This window comes from Chiloscyllium plagiosum, unplaced genomic scaffold, assembly GCF_037043375.1.
Source record: "Chiloscyllium plagiosum isolate Xiang-an unplaced genomic scaffold, Cpla_swu_hap1 HiC_scaffold_5, whole genome shotgun sequence".
NCBI lineage: Eukaryota > Metazoa > Chordata > Chondrichthyes > Orectolobiformes > Hemiscylliidae > Chiloscyllium > Chiloscyllium plagiosum.
The window spans coordinates 40771805-40792559 of NW_028270143.1; the positions used below are offsets into that span (position 1 = coordinate 40771805).

General features: G+C 40.6%; 1 protein-coding gene across 5 annotated transcripts in view; it reads left to right on the top strand.

Moving 5' to 3' along the window:
* vwde (von Willebrand factor D and EGF domains) overlaps positions 1-20755 on the top strand; it is a 205338-nt gene that overhangs the window by 166386 nt on the left and 18197 nt on the right. For 4 of the 5 annotated variants that reach the window (XM_043689848.2, XM_043689849.2, XM_087987118.1 and 1 more), the window contains 3 exons: positions 15070-15615; positions 17991-18086; positions 19136-19231. In XM_043689848.2, coding sequence (XP_043545783.2) covers positions 15070-15615; positions 17991-18086; positions 19136-19231 — 738 coding nt within the window. The remainder of the gene's footprint in view (positions 1-15069; positions 15616-17990; positions 18087-19135; positions 19232-20755) is intronic. The other variant, XM_087987120.1, reaches the window with a different exon arrangement.

A 20755-nucleotide genomic window follows, 5' to 3' on the forward strand; every position in this document is an offset into this window, starting at 1 on the left:
CTGGAAAAGCGTAGCAGATCAGGCAGCATCCAAGGAGCAGGAGAATCGACGTTTCAGGCATGAGCCCTTCTTCCTGAAGAAGGGCTCATGCTTGAAACGTCGATTCTCCTGCTCCTTGGATGCTGCCTGACCTGCTGCGCATTTTCAGCAACAAATATAACAGCAGGCCCATACGTTCTACATTGCTGTTTTGTTAGCCATGATGTCTGGATTTTTGTAACCCATGAATATTGTAGTTTTGAAATTTTGTTACAAAATTATTTAGAAATATACACTAGTAATTAGAATGAATGTAAGTGCTAACATGGCAGTTTTAGGTTAGAAAAGATGGAGAAATATGAAAAAGCATCGATATTAGTAAAATTGGTGATGAATCTATTGGAGTGTCATATAAAATCCAGCATGTTCTCTCATATCTTTTAGTGAAGAAAATCTTGTATTTATACCCTATCTGATCTATATACAATGACAGTTTCAAGCTCTGCTATTTCAGAATTACCTGCTCTCGCTTGCAACTCGTTTGTATCAATCCCTGGAACCTAAGAATTTGGATTAAATACCAATCTTTCCTATGAAGCATACTTCATAAGAATTTTAAAAATTACTCCATCCTTCCATATCTCACATCAGTCTTGCTTATTAATATCTGCTACCATTCTTAATCCCCATCTTGATTTTGTAGTACAACACAGTTCTATATTAAACGTTGCAGATCACAGAACACGCCATAACCATTTGCAAGAAGAATTTTGCCCTGAAAATGATGTTTTAAATTATACTGTTTTAAGATCTTCTATATGTTTTACACCTGAAATTACAATGTTGAAATTTAGATAATCTTTTTTTCATTTTACATGAATAAAGTTCTTGTCTCAGATGCAATCATAATTAATGTATCTTTTAAGTAGATACATTTTAGCTAGATATCATAAACATTGAAAGGATTTCAAACTGTAGTTTAACCTTGTGGCCAGGACCATATGCTTTTTAAATATAGAAATAGTTCAGGAGAGCTCAAAAATAATCACGCTGATTTCCATTATGTTTAAATCCGAATTTAGATCATACTTTGTTTGAAAAACAGTTTCACATTCCCATTAGAATATGAAACTAATTGCACTACTTAGCTCAGGAATTGCATGTGGTTGGATTTAAAATGGCAGGGATTTATTTTTCAAATGAAAATGTGTAAACTTGAGGATCAAGAAAAACAGGCACTTTCATTGATGTAGCAAATCTTCTATAAACTGTTAAAAGACTCGGGGTGAAATTGATTTTCAGCAGTATCATCATAATGATTCTAATAACTTAATTTTAAGTCTGTTCAATATTCTTTTGAATGAAGTTAAAGCATATTTTTCAAAATTATGACAAGTTAAGTATTTATTTTACTCAGAATTGTAAAAGCAGCGGAGTTGAATGTGTCTTTCTTACAAGTTACATCAGCACAATCCATGTGGAATTGCCTGAATTAGTTCAACCAATCAGAGTTTTGGAAGAGAGCTCTGCCCCAAACGATTAATGCTCATGTTTTTATGGGGTCTTTTAGGATTCATTATTGCCAAATCAATTCCCTCATATAACTAGTCAGTCCCCCAGGAAGAATTGCACGATGCTAGAAATTGTGCTGCTTACGAAAGTGTCTTTAAGTTGTATTCATGTTTTAAAGAATTTTTCATGTCAAAATGTTTTACTTACTTAGCAATTAAAGGGGGGTTCATGTATTAACTTACTAAGTGAATCAACACTTGGGCTGTATTTCATAGATTTTTTTTAAAAAAATGCGTGAGTGGCTTTTGGATGCAGATATCCTGCCCCTTATTTTCAAATTTTTTTCTAGCATGAAGATGGGGGCAAGTGATGACTCTCACAGGCAGAGAACACAGTTTCTGCAGGGCCATTTGAGTGGAGTTCAAACAGATCTTAGAAGTTATTCTTACCTTTTTCCACTTAGTTCCTATGCAATCACCAGTTGGTGACGGTCGACGTGTAATGGAGGGTGCAGTGTAAATGGACATGGAGGTTGATGGTACGCATTGACATGGAGAGGGCATAAGATTGAGGGTTGTGGAGTAGAACAGGATGCATGGAGGGAGGGGAGATGAGAGCATCGACAGATGAGTGGTAAAAACCTATCCAAAGGGAAAAATCACCACAGTCAGGACCTAAAATCTAAATAAAGCCCAAGGGGCACTGCCAAAAAGGGAAGAATCTGAAGGCACATCCAGGCCTCAGAGATTTTTAAAGGTGCAGCTGAATAAAAAGTGAGAACACTTTGAAGAGAAGACAAGACATCAGAAGACTTTGAGAGGAGGAGGAGGAGGAGCAAGACAAAGACAAGACTCCTAAGGCAGGAGAAACTTAAGTTACATGGTGGACATTCTCTGAAGGGCAGGAAAACACCTTGGAAGACTTTGAAGGCTATCTATGAGCTGGCATTATTCTGAAGAGTAAAAGCACAGAATTAGAACACTACAACAATAAAAGAAAAATGCCAAATATTCACCCAGATTAATCGGACACCATAATCATTAGGTAAGGCAGCTCTGGCAGAGACCTTACCATGACCTTATCCATTTGATAATATTAGAGGCTGGCTGACAGGCCATGTGAGGGATTACTAGAAATGTCAGTTTCAGTGCAATAGAACAACTTCAGGCTTATAGACTAAGGAGCTGGCAATTTAGTCAGAACATTTGTATATGTGTCGGTCGAATATCCCAAGATCTCCTGCCAGTAGAGCAATGGCTGAAAGACTGAGGATGGAATTGAGTTGATGAGGCTTCCAGATGAAGCATGTTCCAGCTCGCGTTGCAATTATCCCCACTCCCAGCAGGACAAATAAGAGGTAGCCGACATGACTGATAAAGCAGAGTGTGTCACAGCTCAGTTTGCAGATTCTCCCGTGATCTACGTTTGTTCCTGCATGATCGTAGGACTGTATGTAGGGCACGGGGTGAACAATGAAACCCCTCCCCTTTCCTTTCTTCCTGTGACCCTGATTCCAGTATGCATGCCCCACCTCACCCCCATGAAGCATTTATTTATCACTTTATGATCTTTGTGATTTTTGGATGTCCTTCAGCGAGCAGCCACGGCTCTTTTTGCCACTTTTGAGTTTGACAGTTACTAATCTCTGGCCACGAGCTTTTGCTGGAATCTGTTTTCAGGGGGCAGCTGCCCTCTTAACTGCCTGATTGGAATAATAACAGAAGTCAAATCTGGTGTCTCACTATCTTTTGAGCAAGTGAGGAAGACTCTGATGAAAATGGAAGTCTCAAAGAGCCAAAGCCAATCTTCTAAACAGTCATAGTACTTGTCCATCCCTTGGTCAACCACAATCAGTTTCTGAGGTCAGCAGGCGGGATTCACTCCTGCCGCAGTTTTCCTGGGAAACTATTTGGATTTAACAGGGCACTTAACTGAGGTAGATCTGTCAAGAAATTTCCTGACAAAGCTACACAGCTCCACAGCAAAGTTCTGGTCCTGTCACTCAGGTTACTCACAGGAGGAGGATTGGGTTCCATGAGTAATGTTTATTATTGTATTGTATTGGATTAGGTTTCTCCTTTGGCCACACAGTAGGATCATTTAGGTGTTGACTTGTGCTGTGATACCACATTCTCTTTTGATTGCCAGTTGCTAACCTCAGATCAGGCTTAATGGCTGATGCAATTACAGCAATGTAAAACCTGGAAACAAAATTTCTGGTAATATAGCACAAATGTTTACTTCAAGGAAAGTTTACATTGTATCAAATATGTCAGTAAGAATTTCCTCAACTGAAGTATTTCAGAAAGTATTTCATTTTAAAATATTTGATGCAAATCCTGAGTTGCAAGTTCCTAGTCTCCGAAATTGATACCAGCAAAATTCCTGTGGTCAGGGATAAGTCCTTTCATTTGCCTTTGATTGACATAGGCCTGTGTCATCTGCATATCCAGAAAGTCTGGCTGTGATGGTTGATCAGAGAGGAGAGGTGATTAATCCATCCTGGAAAAAAAATCCTTTCCTGCTTCCTGCTGGCATGTACCTCCGTGTGATTTACACGTCCATCCCTACTCAAAGACCATTGCATTTTAGGCCAATTTTAACAAATTCAGAGGTTCCACTTCCAAGAAACAAATCTGGAAACTTTGGCATGTTTCTGGAGCCCATATGGTCCTCGCAAATAATCCAGCTATTGCTACATATTTCTGTCAAAGTTGTGACAGGGATAAGTTGGAACAGCTTTGCATTTGCTTTGTACTGATTCTGGTTCAGACTTGACACATCACGTTTTCCTCCATTTCCATAATAACCACACATCAAGCATCCTTCGTTGTTTACAAAGCACAGACACGTGTCAAGGATGTATTCACTGTTATGAAAAGTGAATACTTTAGACAAAGACAATACACTATACAGTAGCGCCTTGATTTACGAACTTAATCTGTTCCGGGACCCGGTTCACGAACTGAATCAATTTTTCCCATTGTTCAGATAGCATAAGAATGCTTGGATGTAGCAACGAACACTGTTCACAGCTCACGCGCCAAAGACGAACTGAATGAGATCACATGGGGCCCGAGAGATTTTGCCTTCAAGCGTGTAGCAAAGCAGAACAATGAAACCACGTGGTTGCACACGGGCCTTTTGCGTTCGTACCTTCATTCGTACCTTTAATTTTGTACGTACGGTGAAGCAAAGTTTTGCGTACAATCCTGTTCGTAAACCGATTTGTTCGTGAACGGGGTCTTTCGTATATCGAGGCACTACTGTATATTGTGGAGCTATACAAGATTCACATTATCCAACAACACACACTGCCTGAAACTTTTACTCAATTGGTAAAAATCTTGACAAATGTGTTTGTCAGCAATGGGGTTTCTGACATTAGAACTAAGACAAAATATAGTTAATTTAGATTACTGGAAATGCTGTTTAAATTCTTGCAGCTATTAATAGTTCAAATCAGTCTGAATAGGATTAAAATTACCATTTAGCCACCATGCAGAAACTCACATGAGAATGAAGGCACCCAAAGTATCCTTTCCATTCCCTCACCCACAGCAAATCAGGATGTAATAAATAGGCCTTATAATTTGTTTTTCATTCGGCAAAATATAGTTTGAGAAATAGATGTGGTATTGTGGTAAAAGATGGAGCATCATAGATTCATATAGTAGAGAAATTTACCATCACGCAAATCAGTTTATGGACTAGAAACCATTTTCAACAGCAGTTGGGGCTCAGTGCAGTGTTAAAACACCCAATTATGCCTTACTCAACAAGGTGTAACCTTTACAGTAAGTCAGACGGCCCAAAAAAAGTTCATGTAAATTCAGTGATTTTTTTCAATTCATTTCCACATGCAAGAATTTCAACAGTGTGCCTATTGGAGAAATCGCTGACAATCACTGGATTTCCAAATTGAATTGTGTGTGTGCAGTTGGTGGATGTTATCGTCAATGATTTCCTTCCCGTCACAGGTTGGGCAATTGAAATTTTTGCAAATGGAAATTAAATCTAAATTACTGGATTGATGTTTACATTTATGCTCGCCTAAAGGTATTGTAATGACAAGAAATGCTGACAGTTGTACCATAATTACAATTGCAAAATCTAGTAAAACCAGTGATAGTGTTTTTTATGGGTTCAGCTTAGGAATGGCACGACTGTGATAAAACTGTCAAACATGTTACTTAAATTATCTGACCATTGTAGCACACAAGTTCTAACATTAAATGTTGTTACATTTATAGCTTGGTAGCGCTGCTAGCACTTTCAGAGAATCAATCCAGCTCCTCCTATGATCCTGCCTTTCTGATTCAGGTGACCAATTGAATCGCAGTTATCCATGTGTAGCAGTGCTGCTTCTTAGACAGCAAATGAGTTGAGAAGTTGCTTTTTCTCAGCCATATGAAAAACCTTGTGCACAAATACAGTGTAGCATACTCAGCTACAGAAAGATCTAACGTAATATTGCCACTCTCAGAAGTGTACTGGAGAGTCGATACAAATCGTCATTCATGAAAGCATCCCTTCAGAAACACTGGACATTTGAGGTATGGAAAGATGAAACTGAGGCAATCGACATTGTTGCATGTGGAAAGAACTGGGAAGAATACATCAGTCTTGATAATGGGGTAATTCATAATTCTTGATATATGAGTGATTTACACTGGTGCAGATACGGACATCAAAAGTAAGTATAGGACAAACAAAAAAAAAGATATTTAAGCACTGGCCTTTGCCTTTTGTGACCTGGGCTTAAATTCGGTTCAGACTGTTCAGATTCACATTTTTCTGCTTTGAGTGTCAATCCAATTCCTGGTGAAAATGATCTAGCATATTAATTGACAAAGTATTCAGCAGCTCAAAAATTGAGTATCAATAGTAATTTGCACAGCATAACATTGACAGCTTAATCTGCAATCGTTTGAATTATTGGATTGATGAGTTTATCATGCTCGTCTTGGCTCTTGCTGTGGAAGTTGTCAAGTGCTTGTTTTTTAGCTGTTGACCAGAGGAGGGCAGCTTCATACAATAAACAAATTCATCATCAAGTGACTTCAGCTTATAAGTAGATATATGGGTGGAATCTTTCCACTCCCTGGTTTGACCATTAAAGAAAAATCAGCAGTTAGTGGGAGAGTGTACAAAGATGTTTTTGTGTGTGAGAGTTATGCTGCAACTTCTCAGACTTCCATGAAGTTATCATATCTGAATATTGTCATGAGGTCTTCTAGAAACCCCAGGAGTTGAGAAGAATCTTGAGGAGTCTCCTTTTTACCCTTCTATCATCAGAAACCTTCACTTTTTCAGAATGCACTGAGTTGCCCAGTGTGACAGCGTTGACCCTGCAAGATTCTGCAGTTTGTGCAATCTTTCCTGGATATAATGCAGACAATAGGGATAGAATCTCAAAAGTAATGATGTCTGGATTACTACCTGTGTCATGAGTGTTGGTGGGTTCCATGTACAGTAGCAGGGTTAGTTTGAATGCTATGAATGTGAGGAATGCAGACGATCATAGATTCTTTCTGCACTGCTGAGTGCCCTGCTTTTTCTGGGCACAGCACTGACCTGGGCTGCAATTTGTATCTGGGCTGGCTTGATATGGTGCCATAGCCTTCTGTGACAGACTGCTGGACAAAGGACTGGCCTCCTCACAACCTCATTGACCAGTATTTCCAGGTCAATATACATGAAGAGATTAAAGAGATTCTCTCTCCTCTGGCCTATGTCCTAAATGGTGTGACTTGAGCACCGCAGTGTGTGGGATTGTTGCTGAAATGCAGCTTCTGAAATAATGTTCATCTGGGCTTTAAATATGATGCCAATGCCATGTCTAGGTTAGTGGTGAGCACATTCATCTCTCTGGCCATGCAATTCCCTGAGAAATATGTCATAAAGCCTGGCTGCATGGCTAATGTATGGAAGATCAAAAGAATGTGTGCAAAAATTCACTTTTGAGCCAGTTGGAATCTGGCACCATGTTTCTTTTATTTGCTCACAGGAAGTGAGCATCACTGGCTGGGCTAGCATTTATTGCCCATCCCTAATTGCCCACAGGAGAGTGAAAAGTCAACCATATTGCTTGGATCTGTGATCATATCTAGACAAGATCAGGAAAAGATGGCACATTTCCTTCCCGAAAGGACTTCTGTGCTTCAGATCAAGAGTATTTACTCTCCCCTGTTTGGCTAGCTTTTCTTTCCAGATTTTTATTGAATTAAATTTTTGCCATTTGCCATAGAGGGATTCAAACCCATCCACATTCCCTGAACATTAACCTGCGGCTCTAGATTATTAGTCTAATGAGTGATTTTACCACCACACCACCATTTCCCCATTAAAATACTTCAACTGAAAATGAGAGAATCTCAAAAGTAATGATGTCTGGATTACTACCTGTGTCATGAGTAAACTGATATCGAGTAAATAAGATCAACAGCCTGAAAGCAAACCTCATGGGTTGGTATGGGAGAAATTAAGTTCTTGCTGAAATGAATTCTGCACTGGCAACAGTATTTGGCTGATTGCTTGGAGCAGTCTTCACCTGAACCATGCTAGGATCAGTATGTTATTGTGTTGTTTGACTGGGGCTTCAAACTAGTGAGGATTGATTCACGTGAGGGAGATTTGGAAAGTTAAAGAAAAAGGAGTACATCAGCAGTGGAGGATAGTAGCAACAATCATAACAGGAAAGAACTGAACATAGAACAATAAAAATGTATCAACAGATATTTAAGACTGAGGCAGGTAGGTTCTTGATTTTAAAGGGGATTAAGGGTTATGGGGAGAAAGCGGGTGAATGGGATGAGAATCTTATCAGCCATGATTGAATGGTGGAGCAGAAGCTATGGGCTGAACGGCCTAATTTCTGCTCCGATGTCTTATGGTTTTAAGGTCTAACATGATCAGTGCAGGTGAAAAATGGTTTTATATGTAACCAGGGGAGATGAGTTTCAGATCAAGAAAGATTTATAAATTCAAAAATATAAGTTCAGGCAATATAAAGTGGATAATGTGGATAAACACAAGCTAAGTGGGACAGGAGCGGGGAGGCAGTTTATCTCTAATAGTACAGCAGAGAGTTATGTCAATGTAGGCATTTGTAGTAAAAAAAACATGAAATTTGTCTGAAAGTGTGCTGCTTCCACAAGAAGATAAGGGACTATGTATTGTTCCTGCTGCGATACCAAGAGATATTTGCAACTTAGATAAAATCAGGTGGTGCACATTTTCAGCTGTGCAAGACGATGTTGCTTTTTGAAGCAGTGAACGAGATACTTTGAGTTGAGTGGCATCAAGTGGCATTGAGTTAAAGAAAGACTGATGACCAGTATTCCCTCTAAACCTTTTCCCTCTGCATCGACCTTTTGAGGTCTGTGCACAGCAAATAACTTCCAGAGCTCGCAGTCAATGCTGTGATCTGTGCTGGCAGACTGATCAGCACGTGCAGAACATTGGAGCGACTGCACACGTGCACAGCTGCAGAGCTTAGAGGTTGACAACAGCCCTCAAACTGACCGAAGTGCAGTTTGCTACAAATCTTTCAGAACAGTACAGTCTGAGACATCCAGAGCCTGTGAAATGAACATACCTCTCCCTTGCCCTGTCCCTTCCTGTCCACGTGGAAAAAGAGTTTATAGAAAACAAGAAAGCTTCAAAGAGAATTCTAACAAGGAAAGGTTCAGGTCCACCTGATTGATAATTGAAGTGAGGAATAACCATTGGTTTACAGGTGTCAGTGTCATCAGTTTGGAATCAATTCGTAATTCTTAACAATACATTGCAAAAATCATAGAACAAGTCACTATGGTTTTATGAAAGAGAATTTTATTTGACAAATGTGAGGTTTTGAAGATTTAGCCAATAGTGTACACCAAAGGAGAACCAGTAGATATAGCATACGAGGATTTCCAAGAGGATTTGATGAGGTGAAATGCAAAAGGTTAAAATGCAGCATAAGAACTCTTCTTTTAGTTTATTCACTCACAGGACATGGGCATCACTAGTTTGCTAGCATTTTTGCCCATTCCTAGTGGGCCATGAGAAGGTGGGCTGATATGTAGTATGGATAAAAGATTGATTAAGGGACTGGAAGCAAAGAGTAGAGGTAAATGGATTATTTTTAAGTTGGCAGATTGTGACTACTGGAATGCCACAATGATCAACACCGGGACCCGTGTTATTTACAATCTGTCGGGAAGGTACGTGGGCACTGCCGGGAAGGTAAATTTTCCTCTTAAAGACTTACCTCGTGGATCAGCTGCCTCCATTTGCAGCAGCAGTGGGAGCAGTGAGAGCGAGAACCAGGGAGCTGCCGGGAAGGTAAATATTTCTCTTGAAAGACTTACCTTGTAAAAGGCGGAGCGAAAGCTCAACAGGAGTGGAAGCGGACACACAAGGATTGCTGGACACTTCTGATATATTTGGACTGTGGCTAAACCTGAGATGCTACACGTTTAATGTTTCCCACCTGTCATCCTCTTCTAACCAAAAGAAAAGACTGTGTTTAGAGACTTAGTAAGGTGAGGCTTTTTTGTTTTTTTTCCATTTATTCAATCTTTTGTGATAATTTAGAGCATAGGGGTTGCAGGCTAGGGCAGTTGCATGCTCCTCTTGCAGGATATGGGAGGTAAGGGTCACCACTGGTGTCCCTGCTGACCTGACCTGCGAGAAGTGCACCCAACTCCAGCTCCTCACAGACTGTGTTAGGGAACTGGAACTGGAGCTGGATGAACTTCAGATTATTTGGGAGGCTGAAGGGGTGGCAGAGATGAGTTACAGAGAAGTAGTCACACCTAAGTTACAGGACAAAGGTAGCTGGGTGACCATCAGGAGAGGGAAAGGGAATAGGCAGACAGTGCAGGGACCCTCTGTGGTTGTTCCCCTCAATAGTAAGTAGACAATTTTGGATACTGTTGAGGGGATGACCTACCAGGGGAAAGCCACTGCGGCACTGGCCACAGTCTCTGGCACTGAGCCTGGCTCAGAAGGGATGAGGGAAAATTTGCTAGAGCTCTTCGGGAGGGTTTAAAATTGATTAGTGGAGGGATGGGAACCTGAACTTATAGATCAGATGATGGAGTAGGTAGTGAATAGTCAGAGTGCAGAGAGTCTGTGAGGAGGGATAGACATTTGATAGGGCAAAGATGCAGTCAGTGTGATGGGTTGAAGTGTGTCTATTTTAATGTAAGAAGTATCAGGAATAGGGGTAACGAACTCAAAGCATGGATCAGTATATGAAATTGTGATGTTGTGGCTATTACGGAGACTTGGATATCATAGGGGTAGGAATGGTTGTTGAATGTTACAGCATTTAGATATTTCAGAAGAAATAGGGAGAGGTAAAAGAAGTGGAGGAGTGGCATTGAATCAGGGGTAGCATCACAGCTGCATGGAAGGGAGATCATCGCAGAGGGATTGTTTACAGAGTCAATATGTGTGGATGTCGGAAACAGGAAAGGAGCAGTCACTTTATTGGGAGCTTTCTACAGGGCCCCCAATAGCAACAGAGACACTGAGGAGCAGATTGGGAGGCAGACTTTGGAAATGTGCAGAAGTAATCGGGTTATTATCGTGGGTGACTTTAACTTCCCTAGTATTGATTGGAACCTACTTAGTTCAAATAGTTTGTATGGAGCAGTTTTTGTCAGGTGTGTCCAGGAAGTGTTCATGACTCAATATGCAGGTAGGCTGACTAGAGGGGGGGGGGGAGGGGGCATATTGGATTTGGTGCTAGGCAACGTGCCATGCCAGGTGTCAGATCTCTTGGTGGGAGAGCATTTTGATGATAGTGATCACAACTCCATGATCTTTACTATACTCATAGGGAGGGATAGGAGCAGGCGGTGTGGAAAAGTATTTAATTGAGGAAGGGAGAACTACAGTCCTATTTGGCAGGAATGTGGGGGCCTAAATTGGGAACAGATTGTTCTCAGGGAAATGCATTTCAGAAATGTGGAGATTGTTTAGGAAGTACCTGCTTATGATGCTGGACAGGTTTGTCCCACTGATGCAAGGAAGGGATGGTAGATTTAAAGAACCTTTGGTGATGAGAGATGTGGAACATCTAGTCAAGAGAAAGAAGGAAGCTTACTTAAGATTTAGGAGGCAAGTATTAGACAGGACTTTAGAGGGTTAGAAGGTAGCCAGGAAGGAACTGAAGAATGCATTTAGAGCTAGAAGGGGGCATGAAAAAGCAATAGTGGTAGGATTAAGGAAAACCCTAAGGCATTCTACACTTATATGAGGAACAAGGGGATGGTCAGGGTGAGGATAGGGCGGATCAGGGAACTTGGTCCCACTCCAGGCACAAGTAGGGGAGGTCCTTAATGAATACTTTGCTTCAGTATTCAATATTGAGAGGGACCTTGACCTTTGAGGACAGCATGAAGCAGACTGATATGCAAGAACCAGTTGTTAGGAAGGAGGATGTGCTGCAAACTTTGAAAAACATAAGGATAGATAAATCCCCTGAGCCAGATGGGATATACTCTTGGTTACTAGAGGAAGTGAGAGAAGAGATTGCTGTATCTTTGGTGATGATCTTTGCATCCTCACTGTCGACTGGAGTAGTGCCAGATGATTGGAGGGTGGCAAATGTTATTCCCTTTTCAAGAAAGGGAGTAGGAGTAATCCTGCAAATTACAGACCAGTTAATCTTATGTCAGTGGTGGGCAATTTATTGGAAAGGATTCTGAAAGACAGAATTCATGATTACTTGGAAAACAATATTTTGATTAGCAACAGTCAACATAGCTTTGTTGGGGGGTGGGGGGGGGGGGGTGAAGCAGGTCATGCCTCACAAATCTTACTGAATTCTTTGAGGATGTGACAAAACACATTGATGAAGGAAGAGCAGTGGATGAGATGTACATGGATTTTAGCAAGGCATTTGATAAGGTTCCCCATGGTAGGCTCATTCAGAAAATAAGAGGAACCCTGTTTGTCTGTATACAGAATTGGCAGGCCATAGAAGACAGAGGATGGTGGTAGATTGAAAGCATGCAATCTGGAGCTTGGTGACCAGCGATGTTCGGCAGGGATCAGTTCTGGGACCTCTGCTCTTTATGATTTTTATCAATGACTTGGATGAGGAAGTGGAAGGATAGATTTGTAATTTTGCCGATGACACAAAGGTTGGTGGAGTTGTGGATTGTGTGGAGGGTTGTTGTTAGTTGCAATGGGACAGTGACAGGATGTAGAACTGGGCTGATAAGTAGCAGATGGAGTTCAACCTGGAAAAGTGTGAAGTTATTCACTTTAGAAGGTCGAATTTGAATGCAGAATACAGGGTTAAAGGCAGGATTCTTGGCAGTGTCCATAGATCCCTCAAAGTTGCCACCCAAGTTGATAGGATTGTTAAGAAGGCATATGATGTGTTGGCTTTCATTAACAGGGGATTGAATTAAAGAGCTGCAAGGTTATGATGCAGCTGTATAGAGTCTGGTTAGAACACACTTGGAACATTGTGTTCAGTCCTGGTCACCTCATTATAGGAAAGATGTGTAAGCTTTAGAGAAGGTGCAGAGGAGATTTACCAGGATGCTGCCTGGATTGGAGGATATGTCTTCTGAAGAAAGGTTGAGAGAGCTAGGGCTTTTCTCAGTGGAGCAAAGAAGGATGAGAGGTGACTTGATAGAGGTGTACAAGATGTTGAGAGGCATAGATAGAGTGGATAGCCAGAGACTTATTTCCATGGCAGAAATGTCTATCATAAGAGGGCATCATTTTAAGATAATTGGAAGAAGGCTTAGGGTAAATGTCAGAGATAGGTTCTTTACTCAGAGAGTGGTGTGTGCCTGGAATGCATTGGTAGCAGTGGTAGTAGAGTCAGATAGTATATAAGCAACACTTGGTTAGGCATATTCCTGATGAAGGGCTTTTGCCCAAAACGTCGATTTTGCCTGTCCTCGGATGTTGCCTGAATTGCTGTGCTCTCCCAGCACCACTAATCCAGAATATGGAGGTTAGTACAATGAAGGGTATATAAGTTTGTTTGATCTTAGTGTAGGATGAAAAGGCCAACACAATGAAGGGCCTGCACAGTGCTGTACTGCTCTATGTTCTAAAAGAGGAGTAATATATCTCATTTTTCTGATTATACAAAGCTTGGCAGGAATGCAAACTGTGAGGAGAACATTAAGCAGCTGCAAATAGATATAGTCAGGCTATGTCCTAGGCCCAACCATCTTCAGCTACTTCATCAATGACTTTCCCTTCATCAAAAGTCAGCAGGGGGAATGTTCACTGATAACTGGACAATGTTCAGTACCATTCACATTTAAATACCAACTCCACAGATATTAAAAAAAGCCTGTGTCCATTTGTAGCAAGACATCAAGGATTAGAGCTGATTTGTGGCAATTAACGTGCAGCATGTACATGCCAGACAAATGCTATTCCAAGAAGAGATAATATGAACAATTACCCCTTGATTATCAGTGGCATTACCATTACTGAATTCCCCATTATCAACTTACTGAAAGATACCATTCACTGGAAACTGACATGGATTGGTCGCGTACATTCTGTGCCTAAGGGACCGCTAAGAGGCTAGGAATTCAGCAGCAAGTAACTCACTCCCTGTCTCCCTAACATGTGTGTCCATCATTTACATGACACAAGTCAGGAGTGTGATGGAATATTCTCCACTCCCCTGGATGAGTGTTTATAAAATCATGAGGGGCATAGATAAGGTGAAAGCAAAGGTTTTTTCCCTGGTGTGGAAAAATTCAAAACCAAGGAGCATATTTTTAAGGTGAGAGGAGAAAGATTTTAAAGGGACCTGAGGGGCAACATTTTCACACACGGTGCTTCGTATGTGGAACAAACTGCTAGACAAAGTGGTAAATGCAGATACAGTTACAATATTTAAAAGACATTTGTCTGGGTTCAGGAATGAGATAGAGGGATATGGGCCACCAACAAGCAGGACTACTTTAGCTTGGGAAGCTTGGTCAACACAGACAAGTTGGACCAAAGAATCTGTTTCTGTGCTGTCTGACTCTGAGTACACTTTCAACAACACTTGAAGCTTGACACCGTACAAAACAAAGCATCCCATGATTGGCACCACATTGAATATTCATACCCTTCACTACTGACACAAAATGGCAGCAACATGTGCAGTAGCTCACTGAGGCTTCTTTGATACTACTATCCAAACCCACAGTCTCTACCCACTTCAAAGGATGGTTGCAGCAGATGCATAGGAACATCACCAGCTGTAAGTTCTACCAACTCATAGCTTGCCTGGGGTTAGGGGGCCTAAAATAGTCAGACCAGCCCTGCACCCATCAGCAGCTGCAACCCCCTGCCCCACATTCAATGACAAGCAGCAGGCATGTTTTCCAGTTTTATTGGATGTGCACCCTACTGCTGCAGGTGGCCTCCGTCCTCTACTTTCCTGCTATCTCTCAAACTTCAGTGAAGTACTTGTGGGCATAAATTTGACATAATTAGAGATTATAATGTGTGGATTTATGGGCTGCAACATATTTTCAAATGATGTGCAACAACAGTCATTTCTGGAAAATTTTGACATAACTAACGAACTTTGATACTCTGTAGATTATCAGAAACCCGGAATTATCAGATCAATGTCCAGATTCACTCCAACTACGGCCCCTGTTGTGATGACAACAGCTGTGAAGAAGCCACACGCCCATCACTGGACTACAGTATATCAGACAATTGACAATAAATCTACAGGCGGGCTTCCCTCCATCATGTCCAGACAACCTTTACCAAGAGGAACTCCACCTTTGAAGAATAGAGATGCCCCTGTACTGATTTCCAAAGATGCTGCTAGAGGAGGCAATAAAGAAGAAGGAATTGATCCAAGGAGACGCCACATGAAAGGAGAAAGATATGTTCCAAAAATCCTTGGCTCATCATCAACTCAGCAAAGGCCTGTAATAAAATCACAACCTTCTGGTGAAATTGTAATTACAGAAGACCTTTACATAGATGATAAATTAACACCTGAACCAAAGATGGTCACATGTACAGACTCACCGTGTTTCTCTGGGGTTCCTTGTGAATCAACCCCTTCTGGAAGCTTCAAGTGTGGACGGTGCCCTTTTGGCTATTTTGGTGATGGAGTCACATGCAAAGGTATTGTATTATTATTGGTGCTACTCTAATTATGGCCAAGTAAATATTCAATTGTTACATATTTGGAAGCAAAATGAAGAAGAAACCCAAAGGGAACCTGTCATAAAATGTGCAGAACAATATACATTTATACAATGTTAGAAAAGTCTGCTTTGGGAACTAAAATATTTATTATTTATTGATAGTTTTACATGTTTTTAGCACAAGCTACTTTTGAGGTCTTGTGGTGCAATGAGTAGTCTTCCTGCCTGCTGAGATTGAGACCCACCCCAGATATTGATGGCCATTGATGGTGCATTTATAACGTGACCAAACAGTTTGAGAATCAACCTGCAAATCCAACACAAACCACAGGAGAGATTCCTGGTCAGCATGTGAAAGAAAAAAAAAATAATTGGAGCCTCAACCATTACTATCCATAGCCCAGACAACAATATACTTCTAAAAATATGTGCTGCCCCAGTAACTTGGATGTGCCACTGAACAGTGAAATACCATAACACATTGTTTGTAAAGACTTGTACGTTGAGTAGCACAGTGGCTCAGTGGTTAGCACTGCTGCCTCACATTGCCAGGGACCCTTGTTCAATTCCAGCCTTGGATAACTGTCTGGGTGGAGTTTGCAAATTTATCCATGTTTGTGTGGGTTTCCTCTGGGTGCTCCAATTTCCTCCAACAGTCCAAAGATTTGCAGGTTAGGTAGATTGGTTGTGTAAAAGAGGGGTTATGGGAAGAGTGGTGTGCAATTCGGAGGGTCAGTGCAGACTCAATGGACTAATGGACCTCCTTTTGCACTGGAGGGAATCTTGGATTCTTGTATGAGTGAAAATAGGTTCTCTCTTAAAAGAAAGACTTTCATTGATATAGCACCTTCCACAACCTGAAGACTGCCCAATGTGAATTGCCTTAATTAATTAAGTACTTTTTAAATGTAGTCACTGTCAGGATATGAAAACGAAAATCAGCAGCCAACTTGCACACAACAATCCTTCTACAAGCAGTGACTTGAAAATGAGCAGATAATCTATTTTGAGATTTTATTTGAGTGATAAATCATGGCTAGGGCCTAAGATATAATTGCCCTTCTCTTCAAAATAATGCCTTTTTATTAAACCAACGTCTTAGAGAACAGGTGGAGGCTTTGGTTTGATAACTTATCCAGAATATAACACCAATAACACTGCAGCACCTTTTCATTATTTTTAGCGTTGTACTGTCTGGAATGGGGTTGGAACTTTATGGCAATAAATATAAGTTGTTGTTATGATACTGCTACCAATTGTGTCACTGCCAATAGAAAAGGAGATCAGGGTTGGATTCTGAGGTGAAAATGTGATTTCTCCCTGCTGAGAAATAGAGAGCTAGAAAGGGACTATGCACAATAAATCCATGTTAGGGAAAATAAAGAGGGAACAGGCAAGAGGATAATTAAGCACGCTTTCTGTGTGAATGATTTCAGTGTAGGTCTTGCATGCAAATATAACTTTTTTTTCTTTGTGTGATAACCTTGTTTCTTGTGTTAAAAGAAATTTTGCGAATCTGTTCAGTGACTGACCATTAGGTTAACAAAACTGTGAAATTAGAACTTGCAATCTATCAAGCCAGGTTTCACTCTGGGATCTGACTTGTCCAGTATTACCATAAACTGGGATTATAACATTGCTTGGATGACAAAGATTGTGACATTTCCAATAATGACTTCTTCAGCCAGTCTTTATAAATAGCATCAGAGAGAAGTAGAGGATAGGTGCCTGCAAACATCCAATTTTTATTCTACCAGCCACTTTGTAAACTCATCACTAAACCTGTCTGTTTTGATTCAGCATATGCCACAATCCCGACCTCTGAAAAGCACCAGTAAACTTCTACGTTTTCCACAGCAGCAGTATTTATGGTTTTCCGAAGAGTTGCTGAATTAATACCATACTTGACAAACGCTCCCTTATTGAAACTACAACTTCACTCCATTCAAACCTGTAAAATTGAAAAAGAAAGCTCAGTGTTGAAACCAGTCAGAAGGCTCTGAATTCAACCATGTCATTCCAATTTGAAAGTGTCAAATCAGTTTTAAAACAACTAGTGTCAATAAAAAGTTTTAGATTGCTTTATAAACCCAGGTGGTTCTCGGAGTGCCTTATGGAAGGTAGCCAATTGTTCTAATCTAATCTGGCCTTTCCAATAACCCTTGTACCTTTGAGACAAATTTCCAACATTTCAAAAAATATAACCCTGCTTTATTTTCTAAGCGTTCTTTTCGGTGAAAAGGTGAATATGGTGTCTTGATGTGCCACTGAGTATCTCATTTTCTGCTTCTCTAACTATGTAGTCACATTATTCAATACTGAATGTTATGAAATTATTTTCTGCTTTGACAGCAATGTGTAGATATCCTTGTGGCAAGAATATGGAATGTTCTGCACCAAATACTTGTCGCTGTAAGCCTGGTTACACTGGATACAGCTGCCAAACTGGTAAGTATAGAGTTAATCCATGAATATTGAGAAGAGTTCGCTTAAGCTTTTGTTACTACTTGACTATATGGATTGAATCCCTAATTGTCAAAAAGAATGTCATGAATAGAGGGAAAATGTTAACCTTGCATGTTAGCGCTGAACTGTTCGTGAAAATAATCAACAGGAGGAATTTCACTCCATAGATGAAAATGTATGTGCAACTGTGTGTTCCTAGTACAGTGTATTGTAGGCAGATTAAAAATTAAGGAGAAAGTGAGGTCTGCAGATGCTGGAGATCAGAGCTGAAAATGTGTTGCTGGAAAAGCGCAGCAGGTCAGGCAGCATCCAGGGAACAGGAGAATCGACGTTTCGGGCATAAGCCCTTCTTCAGGAATTCCTGAAGAAGGGCTTATGCCCGAAACGTCGATTCTCCTGTTCCCTGGATGCTGCCTGACCTGCTGCGCTTTTCCAGCAACACATTTTCAGATTAAAAATTAAAACTTCATAAAGGAAGTGGAGGATAAAAATAATTGGACTATGCTGGAACTGCACTCCTGAGGGTAGAACTCTCTTTGCAAGTTCATCCAAAAAGAGTTAAAAGCAGAAAAGGGTGTAAAATAGCACAACAGAATAGGGTCCTGTCACAATGTCCTTAATTTGGACAATGGGGGCTGGGCAATGTAGAGGTTTGATTATTTTGCTGGATCTCAGCCACTGTGGTGCTGATAATATTTTATGCAACTAAAAGGATATAATACTGTAAGACATCAGGGCAGAAGTAGGCGATTTAACTCACCAAGTCTATTCTGCTATTCAATTCCAGTTTCTGTCTTATCCATAACCCATAACTATTATACAGATTGTACTATCAAAGCATTTAGAAATACATAACATATTCAAACAAAGTCAGCATGACTTCATGATATGTTTGTGTCCCACTCCCCTACCAAAACCACCTCCACAAACCAGCATAGCCCCTCAGCATTTACCTGTTATTTTACTTTTGCTGCATAACTTTGTTGATGATTTGGCAAATATAATGCTCTCTTATTTTTATTTAATCAAAGCTATATGTCGCCCTGACTGTAAAAATCGTGGGAAATGCCTCCAACCGAATGTTTGTGATTGCCCACCTGGATATGGAGGATCAACCTGTGAAGAAGGTAATTTGAATACCACACTGATGTAAGAGGAATGCAATCACATTTCACTCTTGCAAATCTTGCAGAGGTAAAATTTGCTTGTTCTAGTTTTACATTGCATGTCATTGATATAGTTTGAAGCAAAGGCCCAAAATCAAACTGAGTTACTGAGCCCTGAATTTCTGCTGAGCTTTCTCAATCCAGCTTCATTGCTGCAGTGGAACTTTAAGGAAATGGCGCTAACACCTGCTTTAAGACATCATGATATATCAGTGATTACTTATAATGGTCAGGTCTCATTCACAGCTGAGACCACTAGGTGTAGAAGGAGATGGAATTGATGACAAGACTCCTAGTTTACAGCAGAGTTGAAGATAATAACTTTGTCTTTCTCATATTTAGCCAGAGGGAATTGCAGCTCAGCTAAGACTGGTTGTCTGACAACCAATCTGACAGCACTGAAGCAGTGGAATGTTCAAGAGCGGTGGTAAAGATTTGTTGTCATCAGCAGACATGTGGATGCTGACTGCATGGCTGAGGATGATATTGCCAAGGGACAGAAGGTCCATTAATTATGGTAAAAGAGTCAATAATGTTACAAACTGTGAAGTCTATTAAAATTACTGGAGCATCGAGACCTCTTCTGTTTTGAAATATTTTCACAGAATTAGTTCAAAAAAAACAATTAAGCACCATTTCATTACACTGAAAACTACATAACTATTCTTCCTTCTGTTTAACATTGTCTTAATGAACCCAAATTAATAGCTTTTATCCTATGGATGTGGTGTTATTTTCTGACAGTTTTAAAGATTTGGGGAGTTACATTAAAAATTACAACTTGCAATGTACTTACAGGTGGAGAAAGTGGTTTCTGTTTGCCCTAAAATAAGCAACAAAATAAGTAAGGTCATTGATCACAGTGCGAATAGAGTCACCGCTGGAAGTTGTTTTCGGCTTTAAGCATGCATAAAGTGTGTCAAGTAAGACGGCTTGAATTGTATTGATGGATGGAATTTGAATCCTGTCCCAGTGGTGAATGCCAAGTACCACGAGGCCCCTCCAAGCTGGTCGAGAGGGTGTGGAGTTGACTGCATGCTACTGCCCTTCCGCCATCCCCACTCAACTAAGTTCAAGGTGGGAAGGCATACAAGTGACCTGTTCACCCAGATGCCAACTGAGGTCATTAATGCCCAATTAAGAACATCCTGTGTATTAAAAGAGCTCATGCAGAGGATTCGCTAAGCAAAGAGACCAAGAAGCAAATCTTGTCAGGTTTCCTTCCAGCAGAATAGGAGGTTTGCCTTGTTCAAAGGCACTCTGTGCCTCTTCAAACAATTCAGCTTCAGGAAGAGGGTCCCACTGTAAGACTGACTCTCATTCATTTATCTAAACCTTGCCTTCTCTCACAAGTGCTCCTGTCCCTGTGATCTCTCTAGTTACTTATCATTGTCCAGTTCAGTGGAAGTCCAAGTATAAAACTGGTCGCAGACACGTCTTCCAGTGGTGATGCCATGAACTGAGTGTGGCCAGCCTCTGATTGGT